This window comes from Oryzias melastigma, linkage group LG3 (genome assembly GCF_002922805.2).
Source record: "Oryzias melastigma strain HK-1 linkage group LG3, ASM292280v2, whole genome shotgun sequence".
Classification (NCBI taxonomy): domain Eukaryota; kingdom Metazoa; phylum Chordata; class Actinopteri; order Beloniformes; family Adrianichthyidae; genus Oryzias; species Oryzias melastigma.
Window position 1 is genome coordinate 13,046,762 of NC_050514.1, and position 16,527 is coordinate 13,063,288.

Here is a 16,527-nt window from a genome sequence, read left to right on the forward strand (position 1 = left end):
CGAAAGGAAAAAAAAAGAACTGAATATAATCACTATAATTGAATCTGTTTGCATGTTTGTTCAAACTTAAAATAGATCATTTTTAGCTTCTTATTTAGGTTTTTGTTTTAACATTTGGCAGACACACAGATTAACATTTTTCATTGGTCCAAAACAATTTTTAGAACATTACATGGATTACTTTTGGATTTGGCATTTTTTTAAATTTGGAAATGAAACATCTGACCAGGAATGCTGACATGAATCTGTTTTCAGATTCGTCCACAGGAGATGTCTGAAGGCTGTTTCTGGGTGCGAGCTGATGAAAACCAGTATTCAAAACCAGAACTGCTCAACAGAGTTGCTGTCACTTTTGGGTCACAAAGAACAGGTTCGTAAATACGTCATCAGTTTGTATAAATTTTTAAAATAATAATAATAAATTCTGCTTCGAGTATAACCCTCAATTCTGAAATGAATTTAAATAGTTCTGCATTCTATTTCTTTTATTTCTCTCATCTAAATGTTGTTTCACCAACTTATTTTATTAATGATATTATTTTTCAATTCTTTATCTCTCTTTTTTCTTAATATTTTACTGTCCATGATCAGTTGTGACTTTGGCAGTATTCCCACATAAATCAGTGAGCAACCCTAAATGAAAATGTAGGTTCTATGTCTTAACTGTATGGGTTTAATCTTCTGATCGGGCTCACTCTCTAATTGACCTGAAATGTTGATTTCTCCACTTGTTTGGGAAAAAAATCAAAATGGTTGCGTTTTCAAAAATGAATTTGTGAAGTGAGATCTGCAATATTCATGTACAAGATTGCTGAGCTGATTAAAGCTAAAGTAGGAAGTAGTGAGAGATGTTATCACATTTTTTGTTCCTTCCCTGTGCTTGATCTATTAGTCCCATCTCTGATGATTTATTCACATCTTGTGTTTTCCTCCTTGTCTATTCTTTGCCTCAGCTCGCTTAAGCCATCTTGAATTATTCATCCAGGTGTTATCTACCTGTCACAACTCTATGCTGCTCCTTTCAAGGCACAAGTCCCCCCCTTATACACCACTGCACCCTATTTCCCTACTGTCAAGGTGTTGAATAATGGAGCTTGATCTAAATGGCAAACAGGTAGGGAGACATTCAAACAGGTGTTCTTTTAGGAGTGTAAACAAACGACGTGCACAGGCAGATAGTTGCACTTTTCTCAGAGATAATGACACGGCGAGTGTTCAGGCGCTGAACTGTACATTACAGATATTGTAAAGCAGGTTTCTATTGCATGATCAGCACACAGATTCACTGCCTCTCTGATTTGTTGCTGCTCATGCCCAGTACTTTTTTTTTACTTTCCAAGAGAAACAAAAAGCATTTCTCAACAATTAACGCAACTCATTTTTTTATTTTTGAGTAGTTGTTTATTCAGTTTTTTCTAGCCCTGTTGCAGTTGTTGGAGCAGTGTGGGGAATTGGGCTGTTCTGTCATATCGAGCTGATAGAGTTGCTCTGCGCTGGTTTATAAACTTGCACGCATACATAGTTGTGGGCCTTGTCTTCTCATTAGCATAGTCGTGTTGCACAATGTTTCATCTCACTTAAGAACAGCAGCATCTGGATCAACATTAAGTATTAAAAAGGACACACTGTGAAACAGAATTCACACAGTTTTGCTCATTAAATATTCATTTTATATCTCTAGAACCTTTGTTATTCTTTAGTGATGTTTGTGTTTCCTGTTTCCATTTTCCAGTAGTGTTCCTACCATCCTGTACACGAACCGATGATTTCCATCTGGGACTGGAGAAAAAGTTTAGGACTTTTTTTTTCTTTCAGGCAACTCAAACTTCATTTGGAATAAATGGAAAAAAAAACATTGCATATATATTTATTCAAAGTGGTTGAGCTGTGGAGATTTGAAATTAAATAAGACCTGCTGTGCTCTTCTCTCAAGTCAGAGCACATTTGCTTTAAACATTCAATAAAAATGAAAAATCCATTCTGTGTATTGACTGTACCAATCGATATAAATCCCCACTCTTCTCAGTTAAATTTGCATGGTACTTTTCAAACTCGGTCTAATTTAAAGTACTGCTTAAATTAAAATAAGAGAAAAAAATCAAAAAGCAATATCCAACAAAACCATAAAAAAATCTCAACTGCAGTACATAGACACTAACTTTAATAAAATAAAAAAATAAATATACAATTCCAATTGGGCCATATTAGATTTTTTTTTTTTTTAAACAAGAGAAGTCTTTTCCTTTGTCTCTTATCTGCGGGGTATCAACATGTGCTCCTACAGGCACATTTACAGGAGACTGAAAGCTAAAAGCTCAGATTTTGAATCACATTGTGACACATTTCAGTCATTCTTCTCTCTTTTAGTTTCCCTGTAAGGTTGTGTCTCTCTGAGATTTTTCTGCGTATGTCCTTTTTGTATTTTTTTGTGTCTCTGTTGTTGCTTTGGGGGAGGGGTTAAAGGTTCTCTGTTGCAGACTTTGACTCACATTTATCAACACGGTACTCTTTCATCCTCTATCACAGTTGTCCAAATAGGCAGGACTTTTTCATTCATCTGCCTGAGCTTAGCCATGCCCTTTTTTACACCAACACATTTTATTTAATACATTTCAAAAGAAGGAGCGAACAGAAAATCCTATGCAGGTGTGGGTTGTCCATCAGGGGACATGGGGAAACAAGTTTTTAGGTAGGTAAAGTACAAGCCTCAAGGTAATTTATGTTTTAAAGAGTGAAAAATGACATTATTTGATTTATGAGAAACATTTCACTGGAGCTCCTAGTTTGGGTTTTACAAGGAGGACGTTCAACAAAACTTTGTTGTCCGCAAGCCATCTGTAGAAACATTGTAGCAAAAAGCAGCCACTGTAGGAGTGAGACACAATAAATAATTCTGACAAAATCAACTAAATATACACTGCTCACAAAAATTAAAGGAACACTTTTTTTATTGGGCCTGGCATTAATTGAATTAAACCTGTCTGATAATTTTCTTGTTGGTTAAGCAGCTGAGGGCCTCGTTAATCAATTTCAGCTGTATTGGTGTTCATGGAATTAACAACAGGTGCACTTCAGTGGCAACAATTAGAAAACCCTCAAAACAAGACTGGTGTTACATGTGGAGGTCATTTCAAGTTTCTCCCTCTTGATCTTTTTTGGTTGGTTTTCCACCCATGCTGATTTTGGCTTGATAATTATCTCTACTGGCAGTATGAGGCGATTCCTTAACCAAACAGAAGTTGCACAGGTTGTTCAACTTCTCCAGGATGGCACATCCACACGTGCTGCAGCAAGAAGGTGTAACGCCGGGGTCACACCGGATGCGAAAGCGCCGCGAAACGGCGCGGAGCGGAATGCGCTTCCATTCGGCGCCCATGTTAACCTATGGCATCGGTCACACCAGGAGCGGAGCGGCGCGGAGGGTCCGTGCGGTGCAGCGCAACGTTTTGGCGTCTGGCCTATTTCTTCCGCGAGACGCGAGCGCTCCGCGTCAATACTGGCAGGAAGTTGCATCAAAATACATGAGAAAATCCGGTTTATTTTCAAAATAGAACCAATTTTTCACAATAAAACGCCACGATTGACAAATGTGATCATGTTTTTGTGTCTAAACAGACTGTAGAGATGAAAATATGCATACAATCAAAACACACATACACGCGTGCGCGAGAGCCCCCACCCCGCACACCACAGATCTCCGGAGCGGGTGTGCTGGGCTGCAGGGTTCTGGGAGGAAAAAAAGCAGGGCAGACGGGGCCCCCAATGCAGTGGGGGCACACTGGAGCGGGGCATGGGGCTGCGTTTGAACGAGAGAGAGGCAGAGGAGCGGTTCTTCTTGGAGGAAACATCAGGTAATATTTTTAGTTTATTAATTTACCGACGGAAACCCGTGGGAGCGCACAGACAGACAGACAGACACGCACACGTGCGCACAAACAGATCAATGAAGTGGGCCGACTGCGGAGTTGGGGGCGGGGGTGGGGTCTGTGTCAACAGGGGCAGAGACCATTCCCTTTTAGCAGAAACACGAGGTGATGTCTTGGTTATTGACTTATTACCCATGATGGCAAAAAAAAATCTATAGCTCTAGCAGAAGCACCTGTCGACCGTCGCGGAAAAATTCGCATCTGGTGTGACCTAGAGAGTGGAGCGGACTCCGCGCGCGCTCTGTCCATGGCTTTCACTAATGTCCATGGCAGACCTAAAATCCTGTCCCCCTTTGTCCACATTTGTCATGGAAGGAATCGCATATCAATATGTTGTTGGAGTCATCTGGACCCCAAAGAAAGCGGAAGGGTTTAATGTGTCTCCCCAACACAATCTTCAGAACATGGAGGAGATTTCAGGAGACTGGTGGTTATTCTCGGAGAGCTGGACAGGGCCGTAGAAGGTCCTCAACCCCTCAGCAGGACAGATACCTGCTCCCTTGTGCAAGGTGGAACAAGCTGAGCACTGCCCTTAAACCCAATAGAACATCTCTGGGTCATTATGTTTTGGTCCATTAGGCATCACCAGGTTGCTCCTCAGACTGTACAACAGCTCAGGGATGCCCTCACACAGATCTGGGAGGAAATGCCACAAGACACCATCTGTCGTCTCATTAGGAGCATGCCGCGACGTAGTCAAACATGCATACAAGCTCGTTGGGGCTACACAAGATACTGAAAAGCATTTTGAGTTGAAGAAATTAAGTTTTGGAAAAAATGGACTAGCCTGCCACATCTTCATTTCACTCTGATTTTATGGTGTCTACACAATTGAGCCTCTGTAGGCTGAAAACTTTTATTTCCATTAAAAGACTTGGCATCCTTTTGTTCCTAAGACACTGCCCTGTCGTTATTTGTATAGATATCCAACTTCATATTGAGATCTGATGTATCTAATGTGTTTCTTTAAAGTGTTCCTTTAATTTTTATTAGCAGTATATATATACTCAAAAAAAATAATGACTTCACTTTGAATATATATTTTTTTGCTTTTATTCTGGCTATTTTTTTTTGCCCATTTTAAACTTGCATCCATCAGTCTTCCAAACATACTCAATCTCTTTTGGGGTCTGGGTTGCTGGGGTATTTCCAAGACGGTATTGGGTGAGGGTGAACAGGTCACCAGTCTGTCACAGAGCCACACAACCACATACACTCACTTTCACTCCTAGGGATAATTTAGAGTCATCATTCAACCTGCAAAGCATGTTCTTTTTGGACTGTGAGAGAAAGGCCGAGTGCCTGGACAAATCAAGGCAATACTTACACTTTGACTCACATTTTTTAAACTAAATGCTCTATATGTTTATTTTTCCTTAGTTTTTGTAATTTGTGCATTCTCCTCTAGTGTTCTGCACATCTTGTTTTAAATTTTTACTGTGTTTTTATAAATGTGTCACAAACCATAAACACTTCTGTTTAGCATGCTTTTGAAATGCCTTTCTAGAAGATTCTCCATATGATTTTTGTTGTTAAAGATTTTCTAATGCTGGGTTGCATAATGTAAACCTGCTGGATTATATTTACACATACATTTTTTAAATTTGGCTACAAAGAAAAGTTGAAAATTATACATGAACAATTTAATATTTGTATGCATTTAAATAATTGCTAACTAATAATTTGATCTAATAAATTATAATTACTGAATACATTGAGTCATATTTGCACAGAATTTCAGAAAAAAAGAATAATCAAAATTTTAGAAAAGGCCATCGGGCTATGTCTTTTGGTTAATGTTGAGTAAGGCGTGTTAAGGTGTTTTCAGACTAGAAAAGTGTTGGTCCAGACCAAATCTGCTTAATTTGGGTTGAAACGATACCTGAACATTGCGCTTGGTTCATATTAAGACTGCCTTTCAAACTGGACATTTTTGTTTTGAATCAGCTTCTGGCTTCAAAGCTTGTGAACAAAAGCACATGACTAACGATCTGTTCAGTCATTGGCCAGCAAATACGAGGGCGAGGCAAAGCAACGAGAGAAAGAATCATGGAAGTCCTATGCTTTGCAATCCTTTGTTGGGATAGTCAACTTATTCAAACCTTATATTTCGCTGACCATTTTTAAATGTCTGTGTTGTTTACATGCTGTAATGCCCAGCTACGGTCGCCGTTTGAGTCCTGTTGTTCCGCTTCGACCATGGAGCTTATTTAGACTGAGAAAAACTTAAACCGGAGATCGGTGCGATTGTAAAACAGTGACCATGTCAGAAGTTTGGTCAGAGAGCGACTCTAGGTCCTGGACCAGGGATCGCTTGGGTAGATTCGGACTCTAAATTTGTTGCGGAATATCGGGGGAAAAAAAAACTTTGGTTCCTTGTAAGTGAGCAAAATGTATCCAGTCTAAATACACTTCTTAAACAACCTCTTGCAGTGTTTTGTTTTTTTTTAACCTTGCTTTTGTTGTGAGGAAATCTAGGGTTGGTTTGGAAATGTGTACTGTATTAAATCAGATGTGTTGGATATTTTTTAAGGATAAAACATTGTAATTTTATAATTTTTCAGTGGGATCTGGATTCAAAACTGTTAGGGCTTGGGGGTTAAAAAATAGCATTGGTAATGTGATTAATGCTTAAATACAAATGAGTCGTGCTAATTATCGTACAATGAATTCTAGGTGGACCTACTGTCTCATTAGGCTTAGAATTTTCTTTTGTTTTGCACTTGCAGCTAATGAGCTCTGTCTTGTCTTCACAAAAAAAAGCCACATTTGTTTATTCTTCTTCTCGCATAGTCCGTGTGTGTACTACGCTACACACACACTGACATGTGCTTTTGTGTAGCTCCTCTAGGAAAAGATTAAAAAATCGCTGCCGTGAGTTTTCGAGGGACATGATTATGCTGTAGTGTCCTCTGAATTGATGTGTTTCATATACACCTGATTTATAGTTCTCCTAAATTGAATGGTGCAACTTCCAAGTTAGGAACTGTGTGCTAGATGGATGGACATGATATTTTGTCGAGACATTCATTGTTTCCAGATAACGCAGCACGTTCAAAGTAAGTCTTTTTGATGATCCCGTGGCTTTTCCTGTAACACCACCAGCATTTTGACATTTCAGCAAGATGTCATTTTGAATGGGAAAGATTGGCATCAAATTTTGTGCAGAATTACCTGCACTGGCTGTGGAAATCTTGTGACCTTTCTTTTAGCCCCTCCGATTTTTGACATTTGTGGTTTTTATTAAGGTGTATTGACAACTGAAGGTTGGATTGCAATAAAATCAGTTAAAGATTATTGTGATTTTTCTATTTGTTGATTCCATAAGTTAAATTTATTGATGGGTTAAGGGTACTTTTATGGATAGACCATAGCCTAAAATATTGCATAATATATAAGACATTGTAAATGTAAGAATTCAAGACTCAAAGCTGTTTCAATGTAGAACTGAAAACAATTTTAAGTTTCCACAAACATAACCTAACCTATTGATTTCACACCTGGTTAAATAAAAAAAAAAGATCACCTTTACTTTTCTGCAAAACATTATGTCCTGTCAGTTAATTAGTTGATTTCAATATTCTCAAAAACATCAGGCTTTGAATAAAATCACACTAATCTGTAGTCCCTCATAGAGGTGTACCAAAATATCGATAGTGTGATATATTGCGATTTTTAGTCCTTCTATTAATTCTCGATGGGTTCTCACCAAGTATCGATCTTTTTATTTTGTTTAAAGAGGCTATAAAACATTATAATTGCCATCCTTTGGTGAGACGTTCCTTCAGAGGTCCATAAAGGATGCACGTTGCAAGACGAGCCTTCGTGAGCACCAATGTGCCTGGCAGCTACTTGAATTATTTTATTTTTTTTTGCAGTGTTTAAAATAATTCTGCACTAAGTAGTAGCACTGCTGTTAATGTTTACTATTAGCACCAAATTTTACAAATATTTCCAATTCAATTGCTGTCTATGCACGTCAAAGGCAGAGTATTACTGATTTGCACAAAAGTGTCTACTGTTTGTTGTACAAATTAAGAAACAAGTTTTTTATTAAAATTGTATTCAATCTAAAAATATGTGTTCTTCTATATAATGTGAGTTATGAGAGGCGATTTTTACCAATTATCGCGATATCATCGATATTGTGAGCTGTGTATTGTGAATTGCATCGTATTGTAAGGTACCCAGTGATTCCCAGCCCTAGTCCCTTGCTATATATCACAGTTCACCTTTTGCAGTCTCACTGTTTTGCTAATTATTTTTTTCTATGCAATTTCACATGCTTGCTTTTTTAGTTTTTACACACACTTTGTTTTGTATTTTGATTAGTTGTTGATCTTGTCAATCATTCTCCTTCGTGCCATGTCTCCTGCAGAGAATCTGTTCTTTTTGCCACATTTACCTAAATCCTCGATTGCGATCAGATCTTTTTTAAATTCTATAATACTGGACTTATTTTTCTACTTTTTTTAACTTTGGTAGTTTAAACAACAGAGAAAAGTATGCAAACTATAATGTATGTCTAAGAAAAGTGTATTAAACGTGTAGTGAGGGGTTTTACAGCCCTAAATGATTGATCAATCATTTGACTTTGTTGATTTGATCTATCTCAGATAATTTTAAGAACCAACTACAGCGATAAACAAGGATACACTTTTTAAATATTTTTTGTCATCTGTTTTCCAACCTCACACTTATGCTCTCAAAAACCCTCAGAAATATTACTTTTTGGTGAATTCAGTTACTTTGTAACTATTTTTTTAGCCAGGAGTTAATGCACTATGCAAAAGAACTAACAAGTCAGCTTTAGCTGTAAGCTGTGTCTTTTTAGCAAAGTCATTCCTTTTGACCTGTTGTGAAGCTTCAATTTAACATTGCATAATCCTCCACTTCCTCTGGTTTATGTGCTTAAAGTAACTTTTTTAGATATATCATAGTGACGGGCAGAGTAGAAAATGGATTCCATGCCTTGTGTTCAAGGAAATTGCTGTAGAATAGTGTCTGTCACAGTTTGATATCTCAGAATTATAAAAATTCACATCACCTCTTCAAAGTAAGAGAATGAGAAAGTGGGGATTGGACAAACAGTCAAAGCTGAGAAAGCCCTTCCATGTTTTTAATGAAACATGTTTTTTTTTTAAGTCAGTTTCTGTAAAACTTAAAGGAACTGTTTAAGAAGTGCTTCTTCTTTTATGATTAAGTCTTAAAATCTTTCCCAACAAAGAGAAAACATCAAATAGAATTACAAATGCATTTCTTTTTATTATTTGAAGTCTACTACAGATGTATTTAAAACATGTTAATTTGGAGGCACATTACTACACAGCATGTTTGTCATGTCTGATTTCTATATTTATAGTATTAAAACCTCGTTTTTTGGCATTACCTACCCGAGCCCAAGAAGATCCTCTATCTCATGCATACATATACACATAAATACTTTTGCCCTCTTTTTCAGAATTAAATTCTTTTCTGGCTTTGTCTGCTATCTCTGGAAAGACCCGGGCAGTTCATACAATTTCAACTCCAGTCACGCGGCCTTATTTCTCCGTACTAGCATTCCCAGATGTTATCATTTTCTCATAGCGTATAGCTGAAAGGTTATATTTGTTTATTTCTCAGAGATTACATCTTGTATCCTCCACAGGACAATTTTCCCATAAACACAGATGAAGAAAATAAACTTTTAGATAAATGGGTGTTTAATCTGATATTTCTATCTGTCATTGTTTGCTGCATTTAAGTACCAACAGGAGATTTATAGGAACATCAACACCAGGACAAATCAGACAAGTTGTTTTCTGTCAGACATTTACCAAAATTGGAAAATCAAATTTTCTTTTTTTTTTCTTGGAAGTGAGGGCATAAAAATGATTAATGAACTGTAATATTAATTGAGTCTCTAAAAGTGTGTTTTAAAACTAATAGTCACAAGTCACATGGAACTTCATTATAGCATTCATGAGAACTGATAATCTCTAGATTTAAGTGTAATGTCCTCTTCCCTTTTTCCAGTTTTGAAATGTATTGAGAATGTAAAAAAATGCGTGGTGCACATTCTAATCTCCACTGACATTCCCAAATGCATCCTAATCAAAATGTTATTCAAATCTATCCAGTTTTGTTAAAACCAGAACAATATATAGCCCTTTTTATGTCACTGCAAATGATTGAAAAACACCTTTTACTGCAGTTTCAGCTGTTTTTAATAGATTCCTAGTGCAGACCAGTTCCTTGCACATTGGCAGTATTGGTCCTTGATATTTCACAAAACCTGTCTTGAAATAATTGAACGAATGAACAAAGTATGCAAATGAGGGTCTAATGCAAAATAAAATTGCCATTTTAAGTAGAAATTTAATTTTTTTGAGCCTTATTATATTTCACATTTTAACCCATAAACTCTTTTTTACTTTGCTTTGAGCATAACTGAGCCACACATTAACACCTGTTGTAAAATAAAACACTAGTGCTGTCAATGGATTAAAAAAAAAAAAAATCAGATTAATCACACTTTTGGGTTGTGATTAATCACAATTAATCACTAGATCAATTTGTTAAAAAAATACATACTAGAGAGAAAATGTTTCCCTTCATTTTCATTGTCTGAAATGTTTACATTTATAAAGTGTTAGTAAAATAAAAAAAAAATAAAAAATGATTGAATATTTATTTATTTTGCAAGTAAACATGTTACAAGCGGGATAGAAATTCCAAATTGAATTCACGCTGTGTAAGCCTAAACCGGCAGAAGACGGTTGCTTCGCGGAGAGTATATTAGGATCGATAAATATTAACGGCTTAATTTTTTTGATTAATTGTATGGGTTAACATGTTAATGTTGGGTGGGTTAGTTTAAAAAAAAAAAAACACACACACATTGTTGTTTTCAGTTTAAACATTCCAACACCTTTCAAAAGTTTGTATCATGTATGTGCATTTGATTTAGAATTTATTTTGGATTCATTTTGGCTTTACCAAAGACCTGCCTTTATATTGCATATTACAAATCCACAAATATTATTCCTCGACTGCCCAGTTCTCTTTATTATGTAGTGGAGCAAATATAGATTTTCTTAAAGAAATGTTTGCAGAAAATTATGTTTGAGCTCATTTACTTAAAAAGGATTCTGATTAACTACAAAGATCATTAAAAAATGCTATACTTTGGTATCTTCTTTTTTTGAAAAGAAGTTCATATTTTTTTTATTTTTTCTCTGTTTTTTTCTGTTTTTTTCTCTTCCACGTTATTCTTTTTTTCCGTTTTCTTCACTATGCCTTTTGAATCCCCTGCAGGAATTAATAAAGTTCATAGATGAAATTTAAAGTTGTAGTTAATATAAACTTTTTTCCTCATGATAATTAAGTTAATTTGAAATGAAGATGTTACTGATGGTCATTATTGCATTTCACCAGTGCATTTTTACATTAGCACTTCACATTATGCGAGTGAGCTTTTCCACCTTAAAATACCCACCAGACGATTTTTTTTCTTTAATATGCATTACGTAAGGGGTATTATTAAAAGCAACTTTGTAATTTGATGGAAAACTTTCCGAAAATTAACTTTCAGGCCTATTTAAAACTGTAAGATGTTCCTTAAAGTTAATCTGTGGATCTGTAGGTGAGGTTTAACTCTGCGATGGCAAATCAGAGATTAAAAATTTAAGCTCAGTAATGATTGCCTCAATCTTTTCCTATGAACTCGACGATTCACTGAGTTCAGTCTGATAGCTGTTTTAGTGGCTGCTTTTTCTTTCAACCAGGCTGATGAGAAACTAGTTACCTTCTTTTCTTCTTTCATAACACATATGGGAAAAAAAAAAAAAAAAAAAAAAACAGTTCTACTACTGTGTGAAGTTGCCATAAGTACATGTTATTTGTTGTATGTGCTCTTTTTTTAAATCCTGTTTTGAAGCTTTGGAATACTTTTCTGTCCATCATTTTCTGCTTATCAATAGAAAACAAAGTGGAGCTGTGAATTGTGGTTATAATGTTTGGAAGGTGAACGACATAATAACTGCCCTCTAGGGCATCTTTTCAACTAATAGAAACCATCCAGTATTCCATACAATTTAAAAATTGACAGGGTTATCGTGAGGAGTGCAATGAAAGACGGAAAAAAAATTACATTCATATGGATTAAAAAAAAAAAAAAAAAGAAACCCACATTATTCAAGATGATGTGCTTTTGTTTTGGTTTAGTGGATTTTTTTCATATATAATATAATATTAATATATAATATATTTAATATATAATAATATATATTAATATATATTAATATATAATATTATTATGTAAATACATGTACGATATGAATAATTTGACATGTTACACATGTTTTTTTTTATTATTTCTGCAAAGAAAGATTTTTTACACAGTTATCTTTTAATACAGAAATCTATCTTAAGTTATAATCATTCAGTGGTAGTTTTCATATAACTTGATAATAAAACTTGATTACATTTCTGGATTCACTGCTTCAGTTTTGGTGCTTATTTAAAGATTTTCTTCTGTCTTAAGCCAGTATTTTAAATACTATACTATAAATACTTAACTATAAAGAAAGCCTGACTTTTATTCATTGGGCTAAAGCGTATCTGGGACATTCTTAAAGTGCACAACAAGAATGTGCCCTCATTTTTTTTGGACGCAAATTAGTAAATATATATATATATAAAGGCAAAAATATAAAGTTTAGAACTTTCTCAGGGTATCATCAAATAATTTGGGGAAAATTTTCAAAAAATTGATTTTGAAGTGTTCACTAACTAGCTACTTGTCTAATGTGTAGAAATGAGAAATTGCAAACAGGATTAAAGTTGGCGTTAATGAAAAAAGTAGATATTTTTTAACAGACAAGCCGGTGAACAGAAATCCTTATCAATCAAATGTTAAATCTTGTTAAATTAGAGGCTTACTCTAATTAAATAGTTAAAACAATTAAATTGTTATACTATTTAGTTTCATAGTTTCAATATTATTTTCTAACCTTTTAATTTTTTTTTTACAAATGACTTGGTAATATGTTTTCCACAACACCTATTGTCTTTTGTGTTCTTGGAACACTTAATTAAAAATGTTTATAAATGAGAAATTTATTCTCAGACGTTGTTGTTGTTTTTTATTCAGTTTGAAGGTTATTACAATGTCGAACTGTAATGCTTCCAAAACCTTGTTATTGAAATATAAATAAGTGCTTGGCTATACTCAATACTTGAATAAGAGTGTCCCTCTTTTATATGCGAGTCAATATAGAATTAAAGCTAGGTTCCTATTTCTATGGTAAATTCTTTGGTAAGTGGATGTCAGACTTTCAAGATGAATATAGACCAGTTAAATAGAAAGCGGAAGGAAAACACTCTTTCCTCACTGCTGCCAGACCATAAGGGATAATTAGACAGCACATTTCCATACGAATTTAATGACCTAGGAAAGAAGCACATTTGTGCAAGCCTGTCAATCTTTATTAGCATTTTCATGAAACACTCAATGGAGATAGGTTTTACAAGGAAAAGGTTAAACTTGCATAGGGTTGGGAAGCCGATGATTTCCTTATGGATGTTTAGACTTGAGTCATAACTGATTGATGCTCTGACTTTCATATTACAAATGTAAAATGAGTGCATTGTTTCCACTCTGAAGTCTTAACTACAACTACGTACTGAACAGAACTTAAATGGAAACTATATTTAATGGTTAATGAGAGACATTCATGCATTTCTCAGAACAGGTAAGTATGTTATTTAGTTTCTAGGAACACAATAAGCTTTTGTTACAATAGAACAAAAAAAACTGCAGTTGATTGGGGTTTGTCAAAGAAAGAAAATGTGGACACAAAAATGGCTAGATACTTGGTAGCAGGAGGAGGTTGACTGTTATTAACCTGTTGTATTCCACCTTCCTGTGACTTTGAGAAGCTAAAGGTCATAGCTTCAGAAATCCAAAAGAAAATGTACTTTTCAAACAGCAGAAAAGGCAGGAGATTCCTAAAGCCAACATATTGTCCCTTTTAACAGCATCTAGAAGTTCTAAACTGCTATTTTTTTTCTTTTTTTTTTCCTTCTCCATTTTCTGTGATCTGATCCAACCTACCAACAGATTGGGATCAGTTAATAGCTTAGTCCCTTTCCTTCACGCAAGTGTCCATACTTAACGCTTTGAGTCCATGAAGACCAGCTACAAAGTCGATTATTGATTGAACTGTGCTCAAGGTGGTCTTGATGCCATGTGTTCTCATGGAGGTCTTTATATTTGAACCTAGTTTTGATTATGCTCTGATTCACATGCATAATGTCATGGCCTGTCCTGCAGAGAGCCCAAGGGACCCTGAGCTGTTGATTTCTCTTACTCCACCTTTCTTATTAATTGTTCTTTTAGCGGGACATCTTTTAGGACCAGTTTCCTGTAGAAGAACTTTCCAAAGTTTGTTGCCTCAACATCATAATTCCTAGGATTTTTTGGGCTTACGTCCCTTAACAAGGCATCAGTAAAGGGATCCTCACCTTTGGCTACAAGCGTTGCAGGTTGTGGATAAAAGGATAAAATCGATAAAAGTTGCTGGAATGAGTTTCCTTTTAAAGTGGCATGGGAAGCTCAGTCACATAAAATAGTCTTACTACATACTTAATATTTCCATAACTAGTTAAGTGTCTGCAGAATGGCTTATGCAATGTGCTACGAAACCTTCTAAATTTGAATACATTTTGATAGGTTTTTACTTATGCTACAGTTTTACTTTGTATTTATTTAAAAAAAAAGCCCCTGATCAAAGCACCAGGCTGTCCATCTCTTAATATAAAGCAATTAGCATCTCTCAACTTATATGCATGTTTCTTATAATTTATTTAATTTTCCAGGTGTTCCTGCCTCCCTTGCTTTGACATAAAAAAAACCCTATTAGTTCTATAATTATTTGTGTTCCAGCTACAGAACATCTATGCCTTTTTAAGGGATATAATCAAGTGCAAAAAAAAAATGCAAAGCAAAACATGAAAGCTCTTCTCTCTGTTGTTCAAAATCGAGGTCTCATAAAAAGTGAAATTGTGGCCTTTTCTGACAATGTCCAGTGCTTTATTCTTATTAATAAAAAAAATATAACAAAAAAAACAAAAACAAAATACAACTATTGTATGTAATATTGTGCGGCTCTTTTGTTCAGCCAGAACACCAATTACCTGCATCTGTTGACAGGGTTGTGAAGTGCTTGGAAATGTCACAAGTTTCCACAAGTAAACACTCTTTGTCCTCTCCTGTTTGCTTCAATTTTCCTTTTTTTCCAATGCGGTTAACCTTCTCCAGTTTTTCTTCTTCTCTCCTTTATTGCCTTGTTCTTCTATTTTTCAAAGATCAAGGTTTCCATTTTGACAGAATTTCTGTTATTAAGTTCCCATAAAGTAATTGACTGACTTGTTAAAAACTTATTTGGTCATAAATCTGTTTCATTTTTTGATTGTACACAAGCAGGTGCATGTAGAGACTGTTTTAAAGGCCGCCTTTTGCTCGAGAAATTGTGGAGTGGGTGATTTGGCTTTGGAAGGTCAAAAATTGTGTCTGTAGAGGCTTTTGACTTTAGCTGTCTTCAATCCCAGTGTGGTCTTAACAACTCTTTAGATCAGTCTGTTTCTGTCACTGAAGATAATCGGGGGTAACTATGCTGCAAGCCTCATATGACAGCATTGTCAGAACATTGACCTTTTTAGTTCACTTTTATGCACACACATTAAGAGACCATTGGTGAATCTTCAACACGCCTATAGAGGGCAGTATTCCACTGAGAATAGAACTGCTAAACCTTATTTTCAAAGACCAACATACATCTTTACTGAAGAATCTTATCAGTCACAAGTCTTCTGATGTTCTGTCAACAAACTTTTTTCTGTGTTTGGAAAAAAACTAATATTTTTGGTCTTTATTTCAATGCCGTACAGGTTTGTTCAGTTCCTTTTGAAGGCCAGTTGACATGGACGTTTTAAGACTGTTGGTCACACAGGTGAGCTTTCAGATTTCAGTGCAACCGGAACAGATACACAGAGCAGAGAAAAGCTTAATGAAGTCTGTTAATTTGCTGCTATCAGAATGAAAGTCTCAGACTAATTATGGCCTTGGGTCATCTCGTCTGCATCACAGGGAGAGGTGGCCCTGCATGGTTCACTTTGATTAGCTCACTCACAAACACAGCTCTTTCACTTCATTACTCTGATCTCCCTCTCCATCTCACACCCACTGGTGCTCGCTCACCCAGTGGGGGGTTGGGGGGTACGTTCCATATGCAAACTATTTAATCAAGCTTTTCTTCTCCTGCTGGACTGCATGCAGGATTGTGTACATTGATGAGGCGGAGTGGGAGAGGTGAGGGCAGCTATCATGTTCCAAGTAACAAGTGGACATCTACCTGATGCCTCTCCTGCTTCCTTTGCGCTTGCTGTCAGGCTGACTGAAGTGCAGGACCAAGCAGTATCTGAACCATACAGCAAGTCAGCAGTCAAACTGTGCAGCCTGTCTGACTGTTCTTCTACCCTCTGTTGACTGTAAAGCTGACAGATATGTCGGAATGGTGGATTTGTTCACTTGCTGTCGACAGCTCCCCTCCTGTGG

At 35.9% G+C, this 16,527-nt stretch overlaps 1 protein-coding gene across 5 annotated transcripts in view; it reads left to right on the forward strand.

The window, feature by feature from the left end:
- LOC112160910 (protein diaphanous homolog 3) overlaps positions 1-16,527 on the forward strand; it is a 143,425-nt gene that overhangs the window by 30,078 nt on the left and 96,820 nt on the right. For all 5 annotated transcript variants that reach the window (XM_024295804.2, XM_024295803.2, XM_024295808.2 and 2 more), the window contains one exon: positions 256-370. In XM_024295804.2, coding sequence (XP_024151572.1) covers positions 256-370 — 115 coding nt within the window. The remainder of the gene's footprint in view (positions 1-255; positions 371-16,527) is intronic.